At 56.5% G+C, this 20,224-nt stretch overlaps 9 protein-coding genes across 9 annotated transcripts; 4 read left to right on the top strand and 5 right to left on the bottom strand.

The window, feature by feature from the left end:
* Positions 1–711: 711 nt before the first annotated feature.
* Positions 712–1,792, top strand: EX895_005676 (uncharacterized protein; the record flags this gene model as incomplete). The annotated part of the gene is made up of 2 exons (XM_029886268.1): positions 712–1,253; positions 1,423–1,792. The coding sequence occupies 2 exons, from the start codon at positions 712–714 to the stop codon at positions 1,790–1,792; spliced, it is 912 nt and encodes a 303-aa protein (XP_029737499.1).
* A 205-nt stretch (positions 1,793–1,997) lies between these two features.
* EX895_005675 (uncharacterized protein) lies at positions 1,998–5,132 on the bottom strand (the record flags this gene model as incomplete). The annotated part of the gene is made up of 1 exon (XM_029886267.1): positions 1,998–5,132. One exon carries the CDS (start codon positions 5,130–5,132, stop codon positions 1,998–2,000), a length of 3,135 nt encoding a protein of 1,044 aa, XP_029737498.1.
* Positions 5,133–7,734: 2,602 nt separating this feature from the next.
* EX895_005674 (uncharacterized protein) lies at positions 7,735–8,739 on the bottom strand (the record flags this gene model as incomplete). Its single annotated transcript, XM_029886266.1, has 1 exon — positions 7,735–8,739. One exon carries the CDS (start codon positions 8,737–8,739, stop codon positions 7,735–7,737), a length of 1,005 nt encoding a protein of 334 aa, XP_029737497.1.
* An 876-nt stretch (positions 8,740–9,615) lies between these two features.
* On the top strand, positions 9,616–11,013 carry EX895_005673 (uncharacterized protein; the record flags this gene model as incomplete). Its single annotated transcript, XM_029886265.1, has 1 exon — positions 9,616–11,013. One exon carries the CDS (start codon positions 9,616–9,618, stop codon positions 11,011–11,013), a length of 1,398 nt encoding a protein of 465 aa, XP_029737496.1.
* A 179-nt stretch (positions 11,014–11,192) lies between these two features.
* On the bottom strand, positions 11,193–12,157 carry EX895_005672 (uncharacterized protein; the record flags this gene model as incomplete). Its single annotated transcript, XM_029886264.1, has 3 exons — positions 11,193–11,352; positions 11,470–11,637; positions 11,736–12,157. 3 exons carry the CDS (start codon positions 12,155–12,157, stop codon positions 11,193–11,195), a joined length of 750 nt encoding a protein of 249 aa, XP_029737495.1.
* Positions 12,158–12,685: 528 nt separating this feature from the next.
* On the top strand, positions 12,686–13,573 carry EX895_005671 (uncharacterized protein; the record flags this gene model as incomplete). The annotated part of the gene is made up of 1 exon (XM_029886263.1): positions 12,686–13,573. One exon carries the CDS (start codon positions 12,686–12,688, stop codon positions 13,571–13,573), a length of 888 nt encoding a protein of 295 aa, XP_029737494.1.
* Positions 13,574–14,859: 1,286 nt separating this feature from the next.
* Positions 14,860–16,057, bottom strand: EX895_005670 (uncharacterized protein; the record flags this gene model as incomplete). Its single annotated transcript, XM_029886262.1, has 3 exons — positions 14,860–15,143; positions 15,496–15,572; positions 15,969–16,057. The coding sequence occupies 3 exons, from the start codon at positions 16,055–16,057 to the stop codon at positions 14,860–14,862; spliced, it is 450 nt and encodes a 149-aa protein (XP_029737493.1).
* Positions 16,058–16,911: 854 nt separating this feature from the next.
* On the top strand, positions 16,912–17,877 carry EX895_005669 (uncharacterized protein; the record flags this gene model as incomplete). Its single annotated transcript, XM_029886261.1, has 2 exons — positions 16,912–16,914; positions 17,632–17,877. The coding sequence occupies 2 exons, from the start codon at positions 16,912–16,914 to the stop codon at positions 17,875–17,877; spliced, it is 249 nt and encodes an 82-aa protein (XP_029737492.1).
* A 1,018-nt stretch (positions 17,878–18,895) lies between these two features.
* On the bottom strand, positions 18,896–19,405 carry EX895_005668 (uncharacterized protein; the record flags this gene model as incomplete). Its single annotated transcript, XM_029886260.1, has 1 exon — positions 18,896–19,405. The coding sequence occupies one exon, from the start codon at positions 19,403–19,405 to the stop codon at positions 18,896–18,898; it is 510 nt and encodes a 169-aa protein (XP_029737491.1).
* Between the last annotated feature and the right edge of the window lie 819 nt (positions 19,406–20,224).

Genomic DNA, 20,224 nt, shown 5'->3' with positions numbered 1-20,224 from the left:
GCTCGTGTTTTTATTCGAAACTGATTTTCTGGTCTCAACCTGCCGAAGAGCGCACGGCACAGCTCTGCGGTCATCTCCGTGCGGAAGCAGGTTGGCTATCTCTATCTCTTGAAAGCAACACCACCCTCCGAAGCGAGAGTCAAGACTGGGACTGGCAAGCGAGGCTGAGACTCAAATTTTCTGGCGCAACGCAACGAGTGGCTTGCTTGTCCAGTTCGGCGGTCGGCCTTCCGAGTCGCGAGTTCTTCTGAAAATCCATCCATCGCCGCGCAGCCGCCGACGAGGAAGGACCCTGGCTGCGTGTTTGTTTGCGTCTCTGCGTGGCTCCGTGTTCCGGTTAGGGAAAAGGCGCCAGCATGCTTGCGAGACAGCAGGAACGTGCCAACAAATGCGCTTGTGATGCAGATCGCCCGTCGAGTAGTGGCGCAAAGAACAGGGCTGGACATGAGAGAGGCATCGAGTTTGACGAAGGGCCGCTCGTGCGCGTGGGCAGGAACGGTTCGTTTTGGGAGGAGCCATAGCCGAGGTGTATGTACGTCCTAGCCGGAATTGAGACTTGGCGAAGTTCGTCTATCGGAGCAAAGATAGACGCCTTCGTCTTGTCGCCCCAAGAAGACTTGGGATTGTGATTTGATATAAAGGCTCGTATACGAACACCCTTGCTCCGCATCAACCCCCTCACCCCCCCTCATCACGTTCAACCATCTCACAATGAAGTTCACCGCTGCCACGCTCGCGGTCCTCACCGCGGCCAGCACCGTCGCTGCCGTCGTCGACAAGCGCCTCGTCGACAATCTGAGCCAGCTCGGCCAGCTCGGCCAGCAGTTCGCCCACAAAGGCCAGGAGATCGCCAGCTGCGCCAAGGCGTCGACGCAGCTCTCGTGCCACGCATCGTACGCCATCGCGGCCAACAGCTCGGCCAACTGCTGCTTCAACGGCGCGCTCACCGACGGCGGTAAGCAGAGCGGCCTGATCCTCAGCACGCAGTTCTGGACCACAAACGCTCCCGACGCGTCCAACAACGGGCCAAGCGACTCGACGACGATCCACGGCTTGTGGCCAGACTACTGCGATGGGACGTACCCGCAGTTCTGTTCGGCTGTCAGTGGAATTCCGGAATACACGGGCGAGCAGATCGAGGCCGTGATGCGCAAGTACGACCCGGCCCTGTTCGCGTACTACCAGAAGTACTTCAAGGACCTCAATGGAGACAGCACGTCGTTCCTCGAGCACGAGTTCAATAAGCACGGGACGTGAGTGTCTTTTTAGGATCCCCCTCGTCCTGCGGGTCACGCACAGAGAGGGAGAGAGAGAGAGAGAGAGAGAGAGAGAGAGAGAGAGAGAGAGAGAGAGAGAGAGAGAGAGATGCTGACGAGAAACTACCACCTTGCTTCTTCTTGCTTGATGTTTAATCTGCGACAGATGCTACACGACGATGCGTCCCTCGTGCCAGCCATCCCTACCCTGGATCAGCCAGCCCGACTTCGCCGTGCTCAACTACTTCCGCCAGATCGCACACAAGTTCGCCGAACGCCCGACGTACGCCATCCTCGAGGCCGCCGGAATCGTCCCCAGCACCACCCAGAACTACACCTTGGCGCAGGTCCAGCAGTCGCTCAAAGCCTTCCACGGCGCCACCCCCTTCGTCGGCTGCAACAAGAAAGGCGAGATGAACGAGTTCTGGTGGTTCTGGAACGTCCGTGGCCAAGTCAACTTTGGCCTCTACGAGCCCGTCGAGTCGACGACAAAGTCTACGTGCCCTGCCAGCTTGAGGTACCTGCCCAAGCCTTGAGTCGAGCCCCTCTGCACGTAACCTAAACACACACTAACCCTAACCTGACACGACTGCACACTCCTACGTCCTCACTCTACCAAAAGCGTTTCGATCATGGTTTCGCTCTCAAAGTGTACAAAGATTTACTCAAAGTGTACAAAGATTTACAATAGAAGGACCAGCGGCAAGAAAGAACGAACATGATTTTGCGTAGGACACCCCTCTACTGAGTAACAGTGAAGGCGTACGAGAGGTACGACTCGTAATCGCTCTCGAGCGTACCCGGTGTCAGAACACGCTGGGCACGGAGCAGCACCTTGTACGTTCCCGGGGTAAGAGTGGTGGTGCCATTCTGGGGAAGAGTCAGGTCCGGCCTGATCTGCTGGACGTTGTACGAGTAGTCTTCCAGCGCGCCGGTTGCGCTGTTCCTGCCGTTCCAGAAGCCGTTGCCGAGCATGCCGACCGTCTTGACATCGGAGAACGTGGCGCCTGCGCCACCAGGACCAGCGCCGGGACCGGAACCAGGCTTGGGCTTCGGGTTCGGGTCGGTGCCGTGAGCAGGTCCGCCCGGACCAGGCTGTGGCTTGGGAGCACCGGGACCGGGCTGTGGCTTGGGAGTACCGGGACCAGGCTGTGGCTTGGGCGGCGTACCAGGACCAGGCACAGGCATGATATTCTTGGTCCCGTTGGCCTGTCGACGCTGACGCACAAACCTCTTGTGTCCCACAGCACCCACCGGCGAAGCCTTGGCATTCAGCGAGCCGTCCGCGTTGTACGTCGGCTCAAAGTCCGTCGTCGCATTGACAATGTCAATCTGCAGATACGGCGTACCATAGTTCAGCCTGTACACGAACTGCGGCCAAGCACCCACATTGCTCAAGCTGTACGACGTCTTGTCACTCTGGATAAATGTCTGACCATCCGCCGACACCAGCACGGGTAAACCGACGCCGAACAGCTCGCTCGTGTTGTCCAGGATCTGCGTCTTGGACGTATCCGCCTTGTAGCCACCGTAGGCAATGTTGATCGCGCTGTAGTCCGACGACTGCGGCTCGAGATGCACAAAGCCCGAGTAGAAGGGCAGCTTGCCCGTGTTGACGCCCTCAGGAGGCGTGATTGAGACGACGAACTTGGCAACGCCCTTCGGCGGCACCACGATGACCGGCTCGCTGAAGTGCACCGAAGCGTACTGGGCGCTCAGAGGGACAGGGCCGAGCTGGAAGAAGATAGAGTTGTCTTCTTGCGACTGCACGGTTCCGACAGGGATGTGCGAAAGCGTGTACGCCTGAGTCTTGCTGCCCAGGTTCTGCACCGTAATCGTCTGCGTGCCGTTGAAGTGCGTCGTGTCGTTGAGCTCGATCGTGGTAGGGCTCAGCACAATCTGCTCATACAGAGCCTTGTTGATGTCCACCAGACCCGTTCCCTGCTTTGCCACCGATTCCAGCAACCCCCCACCGCTCGTCGAGTTCTTGAGCGGCGTAGCAGTACCCGAGAAGATACTGTTGATCGTCTCTGGCGCCGTCTTCCCACGGGCCGACTGGAAGAGCGCAATCGAACCCGAGATAAACGGAGTCGCCATCGACGTACCAGACAAGATGGCGTATCCACCCTTCTTGAGCGGGTAGGTGCTTAGGATGTTTCCACCGGGAGCCGAAGTAGTGGGCGTGTCCAGTCGGTTCTCATACGTGGGACCGTAGGTCGAGAAGGAGCTCATCAGGCCGCCCGTCTGCGTGTTGGGGATCGAGTCCAGCTTCGTGTTGGTGAAGTCGAGCGCGACCTTGACGCCGTTGTTGATCTGCTGCTTGAGGAAAAGTCCATCGTCACGGGTCAACGAAGCCGCCTGCTGACCCGAGATTGTAGTCGAGACATAGGTGATCGACGCCAACGAGTTGTAGATCAATACATATTTGCCGCCTTTCGCAGCGACGTTGGCAAACTTGTCAGCGAAAAGGCACGTTCCACGACCCACAAGGACAAGCTTGTTGGAAAGATCCGGGGTCGAGTCGGGAAGAGGAGAGCAGGCATCATCGGTGATAGTCAGGCTGCTCGATGTAGCGTACACCTCGAGCACCTTGCTCTGGCCAGAGGCAAAGGTAAACGGCGCACCCTGGAGCAAAGTGACGTTCTTCTCGCTGAGGTTGTTGGGGACAACGTCGGCAGAGAAGCCGGTCAAGACGGTGTTGTCAACCGCGCCAACGGCGGTAACGTGTTCACCAGTGGCAGGCGAAGAAGCATACGCCATTCCATAAGAGCCGTCGTTGGCATTAGCAATCGAGAGCGGAGTTCCAAGACTAGCAATACGGCCAGCGACAGCAGACGACGGAGCCTCGCTCCATCCGCCGGCACCGCCGAGCGAGAGACTGAGCACGTCACAGCCATCAAAGAAGGCCTTTTGGAGAGCAGCAATGATAATGTCATCAGGGGTGCTTCCGGTGCAGCCAAAGACGCGGTACGAACGGATCTTGGCACCGGGCGCAACACCGGTGAAGCCGTATCGCGTGTCGTTGGCAGCCACGGTACCAGCAACGTGGGTTCCGTGACCTTGGCAATCGAAGGGGTTTCCGCTAGCAACGGGCGTGTTGGTGCCGTTGAAGTTGTCGTCGACAAAGCCGTAGCCACCGATGACAAGACAGCCGGGACCGAAGCATGGCTTGTTTCCGGGCTTGCCACCGAGAGCAGGGTGAGTGTAGTCGGTACCGGTATCGATGATGCCTACCACCTGGCCAGTACCGACATAGCCCTTTTCGTGCAGCTTGTCGACACCAGTCATGACGTGAGGAGCAAACGAGTCCTTGTAGCCCTGGCCTGCGTTCTTGGGTTCGTCCCGACGCCTCTTGCTGCCAGCGCTGTCAGGAGCAGCATTCTTGCCGGTGGCAGCCTGCACGAACTCGGGCGAGACCGTAACGGGCTCAAAAGCAGGAACCGAGTGGAGTGTTGTTCGATAGATGGCCTTGACACCGGGTGCTGAAGCGAGCGAGTGGTAGTCATCCTCCGAGTTGAGCTGAACCGACATTCCGACGAAAGTTTTGGGATCATTGTACTCAAATCGAGTCTGGTAGGCTCCAGCACGCTTGGCGAGGTGAGCGTGAACCTCGGCATGCGGGTTGTCGCGCTTGCCCGACTTGGACGAGGACGACTCGAGTTCAACGATATAACCACGCGGGAGGTAGTTGGCCTTTTGGAGCTGAGAGACCTTTGCCCTGGAGTGCTTGATGGTGGGCTGAGTATCGGCAGGGGCGGGCGGACCCTGGTATGACTTGGGCCCGACGGCAACATCTGGATCGACAGCTTGAACCGCGCTGCTGAGAAGCAGCAAGCCAGCACTGGCCGCTGCTGCAGCGAGAGAGAGGAACTTCATGCCTTTAAAAGGAAAGAGGAGAGGGTGGGTCTATAGAAAGTGAGGGAGATCCGGAAACGAAATCGGAAAGGAGTGTGTGGAGGCAATCAGCGAACGTTGTCTAGCTTGACTGCAGGGAAGTGCATACACCGCAAGGAAAAGGGGGGCACCGGGAAAGGGGAAAGGGGAGGGGTAGCGACCGCGAAGAGGATGGGGGACCAAGACAGGGTCGAACTTGGGGTCTTGCGGAGGACTATTTATAAGTGGTTTGAGGAGACGAGCATGAATAGCAACTCTAGCATGTCAGCTGCGAAGAAGTGTTGACTAGAGTAGGCGCACTTGACGACTCGTTGAACGATCGACCAGCAACACAAGGCTCAGACCCTGTCTGGCGTAGCTAGACGCGAGCCTCACCGCGTAGAGGGATTATAGGGGCGCTAACTTAGCGGGCAAGAAGGAAGCCGCTGCGCCGGTGCTCTTCTTCGGATGGCGCGATTTTGCTCGACTGGCCACATGGCAAAAGATGGCTGGCAAGGAAGGGGGTGTTCCGAAGCCAGAACGAAGGTTCGATGGAACAAGGAGAAGCGGAGCTTGACACGCCGCCCACAATGGCAGGTCGGAGAACTTGTTCGCGTGAGCGAAGCGGCAGGGCTCTGGCTACGGGTAGAGAGAAGCGATTGACTGACGCGGCGCGGGGTAAGCGAAGCGCTAGATAGTGGCAATGGCCGAGATGGTCTCGGCTTCTTCTCTCGCTTTTGCACCGTGACTTGACTTGTCCTCGGCGAAAAGAACGGCTGACCAACAAAGTACTTTGCAAGTCACTCGTTGCGCGATTCGATCTCACGTCGACGGACGATTGGTCAAGAGAACCAGCAAACAAGGTTGAGACAAAAGGGTGCAGAAACGATCTGCAAGCTGTCGAGTATGCGCTTATACAAACAAAATTTGGTGTCTCGCTTCGCCTCACAGACTGAGCTTACAGGCTCGATAGTGTACTGAATTGCAAATTTGTCATCCAACGTACTCGTGTGAAGCTCTATCGCTTGGTCTCAAAGCCCGCAGCTTGAACATCAATGTTGCGATGCATCAGACGTCGCCGTTCAACAGAAGCGACTCGGCGACGTTTGCTGTGTTGAGTGCTTGAATGAGACCTGATGAAGATTCAGAACAGAGCAGTTGCATACTAGCAATCTTCACAAGCAGTCATGAGGCTCGTTGCAACGCTGGCAACTCCGTCTTGTTCGCTAAGAAACCGCCCAGGTTGCCAAGGCTCTACGCGTCATGATCAACAAGCGCATCATGCGACCGTTAGAGCAAGACGAGCAACAACAGTGGGTGATAGCGTCAGTAGCGTCGAAAGTGAGACCATCCCTGCGACGGATAAAGCTGTCGGAAGACGATCTACCGACGGTGAATGGGACCGATGCAGGGAAACAAGTTCGCCTATGCAGCCGATCAAAGAGCTCTTTGGTGTTTGCCTTTGTTGCAAACTGGCTCTTTCGAGCGCCCCGTTTTGAGTGCCCTCATTGACGCTCGCTGTGCATCTGAGACATACGGCCATAGCGATGCCATGCCATACACACCATTTTCGCGGTCCTCCACAACGGAAGGGGGTGGTGGGCAGTCAATTTGGCCAATGTAGCCAGCAATCTCGTAAAGGCTTGGGCTCGGTCGACATCCTCCTCGTGGGAAAGAGCATGATTGACGGCACACCGGGGTTCGGCATACAGTCTTCCGTTGAGCCCCGCGAGCAAGAGTGAGCCCGCGCTAAATTGGGCCCGAGTGCGAAGGCGCATAAAGATAAGCAGCTAAGAAATCGAAAATTCACTGTGTGTATTACCGTGACGTCGCGGGGGTTTGCAGAACCCTTTTTGCTAGCTTTGCTGTCAAAGCGAGCTAATGCATGACTTGCAGCTCGCGTATCCATGCGCCGAAGATCTCGTCGTGGCCAACCTTTTTCTTTTCGCATGTTTGCTGGCAATCAGTGATTCTTTCCTCGTTTGGTCGTTATCCGCAGCAGGGAAGCTTCTTCGGAGACGATCGCGAAAGCAGACACAAGCATAAGCGAGCTCCCATCCCTCCTTTGCTTGGCAAGTAATCTGTGTCTCACCTGTCGCATGACCCGATGCTCAACAGACGCTAAAATATGATTGCGACCAAACCTTGCCGTTGTTCCTTGGAGATGGCGTAGCCAATCAGTATCGGCTTTGTACATGTCCGAACCGGCGCACCGGTTCGCTTTGCTGTGTTCGCATCATCGTGATCCGTGATGCTGTCGCGAAGCTTATTGCCAGTTGATGAGCGCGATACTGGACGTCTTGAGTCCGATTGCCAAATCGGATCAGCACAAATTGACAGTGTGAATCGGTGATCTTTTCGGATTTTGCGACCTGAACAAGGCAATCACAGTAGTCGAATTCGGAGGCAACGAATGCATCCTCGTATATAGTGGAGCCGATACCGTTGCTCGGGCACAGCGTGGCTGGTGTCAAGCTTACCAGTTCAATGGCGATCGTCGCCTCTGCCTGAAAACTCAGACCGCACAATCGAAGGCTCGACGAAACAAACGATACTAAGACGAGACGTTGCATTTCTGGTAAATCGGCTAGATGAGGACACTCGACTACTGTGGTACAGGCATGGACAAATCGGCCTCAATCTGTTGCAACAGTGCGTCCATCTTTTCCGCCGGTACGAGCGCCACTCGACCAAAGAGGGGAGCCTCGAAGCTATCGGAGGCATCTGGCGGTGGGGGGAAGCGGTAAGTGAGCGAGTGAGAGGCAAGTCTAGAGATGGCAATGTCTTCCGGGTGGAACAGGCCGAGCTCCTCATCCGACGAGCCGGCGCCGCTCAAAGCCATGCCGTCCGAGATGGTGCGTGCCTTGGGTGCATCCTTCTTTGCACCGGCCTTTTTGGCTTCGCGACGTGCCAGCTTGGCTCTTCTCTTACGCGCACCTGCGAGACCCGAGGGCTCGTCGTCGTCATCTTCGTCCATTGCCTCGTCGTCCGAGAAAGCGTCGGCGGAAAAGACACGCGAGAAGAAGAGGTAGTGAGAGGGTTGTGTTGCCGATGTGGACGAGAGGGAAGCACGCACTTCCTCGAGCAGCATCTTGTATAGAGGTGGTGCGACTTGAGGAGGCATGTTGACCATGCGTTCGTGCAACACTGCGATGACCGGCGCGCTGGTCGAGGTGCTGGAGGCAGCGCTGTTGATCACATCGTGGACTGATTTAGTTGACGGCTTGTTTGCTGCTTCCAACAGATACTTTGTGAGACTGTTTGCCGCTTCGGAACCCTCCTTCTTGTCGCTAGAAAGAGTGATGGCCGAAACAAAGGCGTACGGATCCTGGTCGTCGTCGTCGACAATCTTGATGGTGGTGCCCACGCCTTGGGTTGTGGAGGTCTTGACGATGTGATCGGCTAGCGAGGACAGGTCGAGCTTGGTGTTGTGCGTGTAGAAGAGCTGTTGAAAAAGCCGCTTGAGCGCCTGAAAATCGATCTCTTCCGGCGCACGGAAGTCAAAGTCGACATTGATAAAATCGGGCTCTTCCGAGCCATCGCTGTCGTAGTCGGAGCCGTCGGACCTCGGCTCGTCGTTTTCAGCTTTGCGCTTCGTGTCGATCGGCATTCTTGATTTGTACCGTGTTAGGATCGAGCCTGATGATGCGGGAAGCGAAAGGCAAGAAGAACGAGAGTTCAACGTCAGGGCACGACAAAAAATTCCAGCAAAAGTTCTAAAGTTCGGATCTCGGTGTGCCGTCTTGAATGTGGAGAACAGATCCAGCTGGACACGGCCGACAAGTATCAGTCCTTTCTTTCTGAGAGATAGAGTGAGCGCAGTTCTCGCAGCGCTCCATGTTGTTTCAGGGGTCTGATGTGGCAAGTAGAGCTGTACTGCGACGACGCCTAGTAGAGAAACGGATCGAAGGCGAGATACACGTAGAAGCCAGACGACGAGTCGGAAGCGGGTGAGAGGCTGAGCCACGTCTGCTGTTGCTCTGTTTTCTGCTCGCGCAACACATCGGAACCGTGCGCCGTGACGTACTGCGCTAGCTTAACAGGTCAATTTCTTTGGATTTTTGGAAGTGAAAGCAACACACAGAACACGCGATCTGTTTCAAAACGCTATCAAACACCCGCTCGACCACATCTCACTTTCATCTCCATCACCATCACCATCGTCATCACCATCTTGATTGCCACTCATAAAGCAACACCAACGCTTGACGACTGACACCGCTCAAACAAGCACACCAGCCTCTGATCGGCCAACACCGTCTACGCCCTGAATTCTGTTCCTTCTTCAATCTTTGCTTGCCTCGTGCACCCTGCACCTTAACTTTGAGATTGTAGTCGCGACAAGTTGCGCCCAATCCTTGCGACTCAGACTTTTTCTCTCTTTACAACAGACCCCTCCGGTAGTGGGACGTCATCTCGACCAGCTAGTCAGGCAACGTCTGAACCAAGCTTTTCTTTGCAACACTTTCGATTTCGCTTATCAGCCATGTCTCTGCAACAACAATCCGAAACGCTTCCCGACTCGGTCATGGCGCACGACGAGGCGATGCGCGACGACTCGTCCGCGCGCAAGTACAACAAGACCTCGCACCTCCAGAAGCGCAACGACAACGCGGACGCCTCGAGCTCGTCAACCAACACGCAGTTTGTTCCTCCCAGCGATGCAGGCCAGCCGTACGACCCCGTAGCAGAGTACAGACGTGGCCGAGCGCTCACGGCAGACAACCTCGGACGTATCCCCGACGCTGATCAGCTCGCTCCCGGCATTCGTCTTCCCGGAAGAGTCATTGATCCACACGGAGCCGATACGGACATGCAGACCTCTTCGGACGCCGACGAAGGCGCACAGAGCCTCGAAACGGGCCACACGAGCGTGGGTGCATTTGGCGAAGGCGGTGCTCCCGTGCCCGGTGTGCCTCCCGAGCTCGACCCGCGCACGCCCGCGTTCCGACCGCACAGTCCAGGCGAGGCGTCCGTGTTCTCGGTCGCCGTGCAGCCGCCCGCCTCGCCGAAAGCAAGTATCCTCGAAGCCTCGGAGCCTGCCAGCCCATTCGTCGAGGCCACTCCCTCGCGCAGTGGGACAGCAGACCGATACGGCATCCCCACCAGCAGCGCTTCCGCCACGGCGGGCTCGTCGTCGTATTCAGCGTCGGCGCGTGGATCGTCGCCCCCCTTGTCCGTGGGCTACGCGCCGTCAGAAGCGTTCAACACTGCGATGCGTCTCGGACCGGGACCTAGCATGCTGGGGCGCAACGTGGCCAGTGTCGCACCCTCGGAAGCGGGCAGTGTTTCATCCACAGGCACGGGCGGAGGAGGGCCTGGCAGTGCAGGAACAGCCGACGACCAGGAAGTCGCCTTGCGCGCCGCCTACATCGAACGTCAGCGCATGCGCGAACGCGAACTCATGGGCGGGGAAGCCGGTGTCGGCGGCACCACCATTCCCACCTTCACACTCCCTGCACGCGGATCCACGCCGCTCGCCTTCGCCCCCGGCCTCTCTGCGCGCCTCGGCGGCGGGGGTTCCGGCAGCTCCGCCGCTTTCGACACCGTCAGTCGCGCAGGCAGCACCGCCGCCACCACGGGCACCAGCACGCCACCGCTCAGCCCCACCGGCAGCGAGATCCCGTACGCTGTCGGCTCGCCCTCGCGCCGCGGCAGCGTCGACAGCACCGAGACGCTCGGCAGCATGCGCGCGCCCCCGAGCGTCCAGGGGTTCGAGCTGCCCAGCGGCATCGAGTCGAGACGCATGAGCAGGGGCGGAAGCTCGGCGGGCTTTGGTGAGGCGGCACCGGCGGATGTGGTCAGGCGTGGCAGTGAGGGTGGGTTGATTACCAGCGCTATGGACGAAGACAATGCCGATTACGAGAGGCCAGAAGCACCGTAAAAAGCGCAAGGGGATGCAATGACATTTGACACCGTTGATCAATGCCGCGTGTGCTTTCGCACCGGCGAGCTCTCTGCCACAGACTGAGGATCGGATCTTTGTCGATTACGTGTGTGCGATGGCAGCAAGCAAAGCAGAGCCGGGAAATGCGGTTGGGATTGCTGCTGTCCAGGTGAGAACTAGGCTGGCTTTGCCGGGCTTGGGGTGCTCAGCTGGATGGCCTGAGCCTCTGTGAGCTTGGGAGTGTGAGTTTGTGGTTTGGGCCGTGTGGATTGCGAGAGGAGCGAGAGGCCGATGTTCCACAAGATGCCGACGGCCGAGACGAAGGGCACTCGGTATCTGTTTGTGCGTGCCCAGGGAAAAAGGAGAGAGAGAAATAAGACGACGATGGTCAGTCGATGGAGGTGGAGAGCGGGACAGGGCTGGTGGGATGGTCGGATGGAGGGAGGGACTTACTTGAGGGGCATGTAGCGGAAGTTGACCAGCTGGACGAGCGGCCAGAGCTGCCAGTTTGCGAGCAGGGCAGGGATGTACATTTCGCCAAACTTGGCCTGGACGCCGTCGATGCTGCCGCGCTCCATGTAGCCCATGCTGCCGGTGAAGAGCGCGAGACCGATGGGTGCGCTGTCGAAGTAAAACGGGCAGAAATGAACGTGGATTTCGGTCAGCGTCCTCTCACCATACCCGAAGGAGGCAGTTTGGAATGCGGGAAATCGACTTACAATAGCAGCTGATCCATGGCCACTCGATTAGCCAATGCTCGCAAGCTCACTTTGCCCAGTGTCGATGCTGCACCGGCCGCCCCCGCCGACACAGCACTCCTCAGCGGGAACCTGAACTCCAAAAACTTGTTCCACTCTGCCAATAGTGGCGCCATGCCAACGTTGAACGCCAAGAACCGGCCTGATCTCGACCAGTCCCATTCCGAGCTGCCGTGCGCCGCTAGTGTTGATGCGATCTTTTCTCTCGTCGAGTCTTGTTCATGCTGCTGCTGCTGTGATTGTGCCTGACTGATGCGTTCGAGCGTTTGGGCTGCTCCGTCTGCTACTACGCCGAGAACGCCGTTGGTGACGGCGAGCGTGACCCAGGGACGACGTTCAAAGTTGCGCGCGTAGAAGGCGCTGAATGCTTGGCGGTAGGTCATGGTTCTGCTTTGGTGGTGCGATTTTTCTTTTCCCTGGGTATGATGGCAGTTCCGGCGGCAAAGGAGCAAGGGCTTATCCGATGTTGATGTGATGTTGGTGGCAACAGAGAGAGGGAGGAGCTGAGTCTGTCTGTCAATCAAGAATAAGGGTGAGCCAAAAACTGGTTGGTGGAATTCAAGATCTTCATGCACCGAAACGCTGTTTCAGAGCTTCTTTCTTTTTGGCCTTCTGCGGTGTGGAGGCATGACTGATCTTTTCCGTGCTCTTCTTCTCGCCAAGCGCTCAGGCCAGCCATACCAAAACCCATCTCAGCTGCAAACGCCTCTGTGTTCAACTCACACGGTACAGCCATCGTAGCATCACGTCACCCACATTCAACGTCACAGCGACTCTTTCGCTTGGTGCCAGTCAGACCCAGTAGTTCCCTGCAAACATCGGCAAGACTGTTCTCTCGGCTCTCGGCGCTCGCATCACGTGGTCCCGGTGTGCACCCGCCACTATCCTCCATCCAAGCCCTCATCGGCAGCATGCCTCCCAAACGCAAAGCCGAAGCTGTTGCCCCTGCCGCATCCTCCTTCGCCAATGGCGTCACACCGCACCGCGTAGGTCACTGGCTCATGAAGGCGGAACCAGACACCCGCCTCGAACGCGGACAAGACGTCGCCTTCTCCATCGACCACTTTGCCGAATGCAAGGTCACCAAATGGGACGGCGTACGCAACCCAGAAGCACGCACCATCATGAAAGACAAGATGGCGTTCGGCGACCCCGTGCTCTTCTACCACTCGAACACCAAGATCCCCGGTGTAGCGGGCTTGGCGAGGATCTGCTCGAAACAGAGCTACCCGGACCCATCGGCGTTCGACGCGCAGCACCCGTACTACGACCCCAAGAGCAACCCGGAACAGCCCAAGTGGTGGCTGGTGGATGTCGAGTTTGTCGAGAAGCTTGACCGACTGGTGCCGCTCGGGCTGCTTCAGAAGATCGCGGGCAAGGGTGCGGACGGGAAAGCATTGACCAAGGACGAGCGCAAGGACGTGGGGTACTTGACAGAGGCACAGTTGCAGGCGATCAAGGATATGGCGCTGCTGAACAGGGGCCGGTTGAGTGTCCAGCCCGTCACAGAGGAAGCATACGAAGCGGTGGTTGCGCTCAGCAGGAAAGGTGGCTGGGACGGCTGGCCGGGCAAGTGGAATCCCAAGGCGGCTTCATCAGCGCCCGGTGGTCGAAAGAAGCCAGCGGAACCAGTCGAGACTGGCAAGGCCGACGAGAGCCAGTCCGAGCCACCCAAGAAGAAGGCAGCTTCAGCTGCGAAGGCCAGCAGCAAAGCACCCGCGGCAAAGAGAGCAAAGGTCCAAGCAAGCCCGGCTGCGGAAGGCGTGCGTCGATCGTCTCGCCGCCGTAGCGCAGCATAGACACCTCGGACCATCATCTCGTTGCCCCCCCCCCCTCCCCCCTGCAGACACTCAGCACAACACCAACGATCTCCCCTACGTTCCTCATAGGCCACACACTGGACACGGAAAGAGAGTCACCATGTTGTACATTAGATTCCCACTGTCACCACAAGCACAAGCAATGCTTGACATCTTGCGGAAGAAGACGATACGATATTGCAGTGGAAAACAAGAAAAGATGTGCGATCGCCAACGAACCCATTCCTCCACTGAAGACAGAAAGATGGGTTGATACGGGACCGCGGATATGCCGTGTCGTTTGTCTTCCCCAATTCTCCGTCCCGCCGGTCGACTCTGCAAGAGAGACAAGCCAGCGGGGGCATTTAAACGAAGAAAACCGAACATCTTTGATTCGAGCCGCACGTGAATGCGGCCCGCAAAGAGCAGTTTCTGCCGAAGAGGGGTGGTGTGGTGGAGCTTCGAAAAGGAGGGGGAAAAGGATTGGGGAGAGGGAGGGAGAGGAACGTGCAGGGAGGAGGAGAGCGAGGAGCGAGGGTCGAGTCTCACGATGCTGGTACGACGCTGAACGTGCTTGCAAACAATGGTCGGATCGGTTCGAGTCGATGATGGGCACAGATATGTCGAGAAGCGTTGGAGCAGGTAAGTAAGATGGCTTGCGATAGTCTTCGTGTGCGAAACAATGTGATGGCCAAGACGAAAGAGCCAGAGTTGGTCCGGTCGACTTTTTCTTTCTGCTGCGGACTTTTCTTCCGCGTTCCCCGATCAAGAACAGCCCCGATTCCTCTCACCGCTCTATCCAATCAACCAAACGCATCTGCTCGCCGTAGACCCACACAACCCTCGGTGACCCCTGGATTGCTCTTTCCACTGACTCGCTTTGCTCACGCTTCACACCCTCGTTAACATCTCGGAGCTGAAATGCGTTTCATTGCTGTCCCCAAGGCAGGTTCTTGTTGTCCTGCACCAGGAAGACAGAATTAGTTTTTGTTCGTCGCTTCCGAGTAGGAAACGACAAAGAGGTGCTTTTGAGTCGTGACCGACTCCAGGCCACATGGATTGCGACCCGTATGCGTTTGAGTGTGTGTAAAAAAAGAGAGGGGGGAGATACGAAAGCGTGCTGCTACTGGTATGCATACAAAGCCGCGGGGGAGTTTGCCACGCGGCTTGGCCTAATGGTGGTTTAGACCATCAAGCAAAAAAAAGTAGGGGAATGAAAAAAAGGGGAGAGAGATGCGCGAGGAAGGACCATCGCTTGAGATGCAGTGCGTAAAGAGCAAAGCAAATCACAGACGACGACCACGGCGACCACCCTTTCTGCGGGTAGAGTCGGTGGGGACGGGAGTGACGTCCTCGATGCGGCCGATGCGCATGCCGGCACGGGCAAGGGCACGGAGAGCGGCCTGGGCACCAGGGCCGGGGGTCTTGGTGCCGGTACCACCGGTAGCACGGAGCTTGATGTGAAGGGCGGTGATACCGACCTCCTTGCAGCGGACGGCGCAGTCCTGAGCGGCCAACATGGCAGCGTAGGGCGACGACTCGTCACGGTCAGCCTTGACCTTCATGCCACCTATTTGGTTGGAAATGAGAATGGAGAAGGAGGTGTACGGGTTAGTAAATGGGTTGTTGGCGGTGTGGTCGGTGCGAAAGCGGGCGCTCGAAACACGTCAATCCGGAAAACTGCTATGACTGGGGTGCTGCGAAGCTGCTGTATGCTTCTGCAGCTCAGAACTCCAAAGGTTTGTTCCAACGCCAAGGCACGACGTAGACGATCTTCCTTGGGAAACTGAATGCGCGATGCCCCTTCCATCTAGGTGCGACTAACGTCGGTATGTCGATGATACGTGCAGTCGAGATGTCGATCATAGCAGCTTCCTGATTGACGTGATGCGGCGATGAAGCCCGTTGAGGTTGATACTTACCAGTGACACGGGTAACGGTTTCCTTGCCGGACATATCGGTCACGTGGACGAAGGTGTCGTTGAACGAGGCGAAGATGCTGTTGTTGTGGAAGTGCGAGAAGAGTGCACAAGAGTATAAGTATGCCTGTACGTTCATGACGGTGATTCGACAATCGCTCCAGCACGTCGCAGTAGTTCCTGCGTCCAAGTTCCTCCGTTGCTAAGATACAATCGCGATGCGTTCTGGGCAATCGTCTATGATCTCCCGGATTCGCGCTTCTCCTGCAGTTGTGTTGCATTGCGTAGGCCTTCCAGATATTCCAGAGTCCCCTTTGCCTTCACTGACCTAACCAAACTGGCGCCTGCTGGCCGAAGCGTGATGCATCTGAGTTGTCTCTCCAATGCTGTTTCTCCTTCTCCTAACCCCGATGACAGCATGCGACGTGCCGGATATTGTCGATGATGGAATGCCAAATGCTTTGGATGGTACTTACTGGGCAACGCCGAAGACGAGCTCACCCTCACCGACTTGAGGGCCGAGGGAGACCTCGTTAGTAGCAGCAGCACGGACCTTGGGAGCCATCTGTGCGGATGTCGAGCAGTTGCGTGTGAGGATGAAAGATGCAAATGTGGTGACGGTAGTGGTTGGTCGATGCGATGGATATAGAGAGGCAACGAATTGCGAATGAATCAGAATGACTTGTTCGATGCAAACGTTTGGAAACTACGCTCTGGCTGCTGTCCAGGTGCGTTGGTTACGGCTGCGGGCGTGGTCGGAATGCTGATATCGAATGCAGCTGCCGTCCTTGTTAGGGGTATGCTTACCTTGAAGTATGTGTGGGTGGTGTTCAGAGACAACGATGAGCAGCGTTGACGATGTCTGGACCACACTCATCGCACCTTGGCAGATCTCGAATCGTCAAGTCAGTCTCAACACTCAACTCGAGCTGCTGTCTCTGTTAGCTTCTCTCCGCCGACCCTCGCAGCGTAGACACTCATCTCGATAGCCTTGAGTTGGACTTTTCTTACGTCGCGAGCTGCTGCCCGAAAGTTAGAATGTTTCGATTGCCTGATCGAAATTTGCCAAGAGACTGATTTGGTGCCTAACTCATAGACGAAGCAATTCGTCACGTGGAATTTGCTGCTCGGCCGAAGTCATCTTCTGCAGCAAATTTGGCACGCAGGCTAGAACAGCCTGTCTTTGAGGGCCGATCTGGGAATTGGCTGGAAACAGCGATGTTGAGGCTGAGAAGTCGAACTATCTCCCAGAGTCGGTATCCTGCCTTGCCAGTGTTCGAGCCGGTGTTAGAAATGAGCGAGTGAAGCTCGACAGCGCCGCGCGAGACCACTCCGCGTTGGAATGAGTTGAGCCCGTCAACATCAATCTCTTCTTCCGTCCCTACAGGAACCCCTCACCACATACAGAGATCCGTCAAGATGGTAAGCATCAGCATCATCAGCATCCAGCATTCGACAGCACATCCCGACGACACATATGCGTCCATGAACGAAGAGCAGAGAGCAACCACCGACATCATCACCCGCAACACGACTTTCGACCGGGGACTAGGAAGCATGACTTTTGACCGATAGCGACAAAAGACCCGGCATTATCTTTCGAAAACAAGTCCATGCAGAGCAGGCGCACCTGTTCGTGGGAGGAACAATGGCACACAGCACGATCCCAGACACATTAGGCTGTCAAGAGGCAGAAGTGCAAGCAGGTGACTGGACATGTTATCCAGTGTCACTGGGTCCAGGAATGGACGCATCAGCAGTACCACGATTGGATCATGTGCAGCCGAAAGTAGTCACCATCGCATAGCTGCTCGTCCGGATACCTGTTGAAACCTAGATGGATCCCAGTGCCATGGAGGATAGGTACTTCCAGTTGGTCGAACCAAGGCACGCAGGAAGACGACAGCGGACAAGCTGGTCCAGACGCTACATCACCTCATAGGCTACTTACGAGCTGAGCCAGGAGGGCTTGTATTGCTGGAACGATCTACTTTGGAAGTTGGAAGTTCACCATGCGCACTAGCGTAAATCTCTGCTCTTCGACACATATGATCGGGGTTCCTATGCTGGATTGTACCGCCATTGTTCGAGATAGCAGCATCTCTGACCCTTTCGCTCTTTGCGTCCAACTCTCAACAGCCTCAGCAGATTACCGACATCAAGAAATTCCTCGAGATTGCTCGCAGAAAGGACGCTTCGGCCGCCCGCGTCAAGAGCACCACCCGTGCCGATGGCAAGCAGGTGACCAAGTTCAAGATCCGATGCTCGCGCTTCCTCTACACCCTCTCGGTTGACGACAAGCAGAAGGCTGAGAAGCTCAAGCAGTCGCTTCCCCCTGGTCTCAACGTTGTTGAGATCGGCAAGCCCGTCAAGGGCCGCAAGTAAACCATGTCTTGCGCATCCGCCGATTCTCAGCATCCTGTCGACATACCAGCATCATTTCCTCTCACAACATTTCAGCGCTAGGCGACTTTGGTTCGCTTCGAACACGCATCAGCACCCTTGGGGTCTCACCACTCGATCGGCACAGCATCGCCCAGCCAGTCGCGTTGCGATTCCTCATCCTTGTTCGCGTCTTTCTTCTCCTCTTCAACACCCCCAAAAGTGACCCACATGGGTATTCCATGGGCTTAATTGAACCCGTTGTATAATTCTCATGCTCGACGCTGAGGATGATCTTCGATGTTGGACGAGTCCCGGTCGCCTCTTCGTTCAGCACGTAGCCATCCTTTTTTAACACGTCCACCCCCTCGCACGCACACATACACACTCTGCACCCTTGACCAAGGTGAACAAAATTTGATCATTCGTAAAGCAGTAACCGGCATGGTAGTTTGGTCCTTGTGTGCGACTGTGAATGAAGAAGGCTCAATCGACACCGTAAATGTAGTGGGGCCGCATTGCGCCATTGTAAGATGGAAGTGTGCGTGGTCAAGTGATGTGACGCAGGGCGGTATGCTACCTGTGGCGCTAGCGTGGCAGCAATGATCTGGATCTCAGAGAGCGAGCGCCAAGCGATCCTAGCAGTGCCGTGCACACGCTACGGCGCCTTCTGCAGCGCCTGATTCACGACATGACATGAGCTACCCGGGCGTCAAAGAAAACCGGGCCTTGACCGTGGCGACAGGAACTCTGTTGTTCTTGCGCATGGGAACAGATACGTTGGTGATTGGCGGTCTCGCTCAGGCTTCGAGTGATTTGCTTCAGTCCCATCGCTTGACATCGCCAGTCGTCTTTTTGACAAACACAGAAAACGAAGATGCATATGCTTGGATTGAAAGGACTCGAAACCAACTCTACACACAGCCAGAAAGGGGGGGAGAAACAATCCATCTCTCGACCGCACACCAGACTGCCTCTACTCGCACAATGCAACGCTACACTCTACCTCGCTTGCACTATACTACTCCAGCCTCTGTACGTCGTGTCTCTTTGCCTTGCCCTTAGCCTTAGCCGTCGACTTTGCTTTCTTCACCACGACGGTATCCGTGTACCCGACGTACTTGTCCGGGTGCGCAAGGCTCGTGACGATCACCTGATACTGGCCCGGCTTGACATTTGCCGGAACGACCCAGTCGAAGCGCCCGCACTTCTCACCCGTACCGGCACTGTTGCATTTGTGGTCGCTGAATCCGTGGACACTGCCGACCTTGTCCGTGATCGTATAGGTCTGAAGTCCCGTTACGCCGTCCTGCGGGGCAAGCTGAATCTTGAGGCCTCCCTTGGGCGCATTCAGCCAGTTGACATAGACGGACTGCTTCTGGTACCAGGTGACTTGGCAACGGTAGTAGTCGCATGAAGGATAGTTGACGTAGAGTTCCTTGCCGCGCGGGTCGTCGTTGGAGGCTTGAGCGAGAACCAGCGTGGTGCACACTGCGAAAAGGGTGCTGAGGAGCGAGATGAAGCGGGCCATATTGGAGAGCTGCAAGGTTGTGATGGATGTGTAGATTGAGTTGGGAGGTGACAGTGAAGACTGTAAGAAGATCGAGAAGCACGCCAAGTTGGTAGCAAAGCCGGATCAGGAGTCGAGTCGAAGCAGAAGATTACTGTGGTGCGAGCAAGCTGAGCGAAGGAAAAAGAGTTCGTGTTGAGAACAAGTCGTTTTTGTAGAACGCAAGGAGATACCAAACGTGGATGAGATAGAAGAAGCACCAAAGGGACAGCTTCGCACGGAGATCGGACTGCGAAGGCCATTACACAACGAAGGAAAGGAAGACGTTCAAACAAGCCGGGGGCGGTGCAACGAGCAACGAACCCTGCTATGTTTGTCCTTCTTCCGAGCTCACCTAAGCACCCTCCTCCGACCTCGTTCCCACCGCACAAGCCTCTGCTTCCCGCTCAAATCGTCACATTATCGCCTAGTGCCACACAGGGGGCCCGCACATCTGCATGCTTCCGCCTCCCACCTCCTTCTCGACCTTTCACCACCTAAAACCTCTCCCTCCAAAGCCACAATCAAACCATTCGCATCGAATACACTGACCGACTCGCTCCGCTCTAGCGTATTCAACAAGCGGACCGACACTACAGTGTTGGTGTGTTGATTGGGGGTGGTTGCCGGTTGCACTGCCTGCATACGTCTAGCGTGTGATGATCTGCATGGTGCATAAACAAAACAAAAACCCTCCTTTTCAGCGCGGCGGAAACACGACGCAGCTCGGCGAGCAGCCAAAGAGAAGAACAGTCGCTTGCAGCAGAGTTTCGAGACACCGACGCCGGCTAGACAGCTCTG

The sequence above is a fragment of the Sporisorium graminicola genome, chromosome SGRAM_7 (assembly GCF_005498985.1).
Source record: "Sporisorium graminicola strain CBS 10092 chromosome SGRAM_7, whole genome shotgun sequence".
Lineage (NCBI taxonomy): Eukaryota > Fungi > Basidiomycota > Ustilaginomycetes > Ustilaginales > Ustilaginaceae > Sporisorium > Sporisorium graminicola.
Note: the sequence above shows the minus strand (reverse complement) of the source record. Positions and strands in the feature narration are given on the sequence as shown.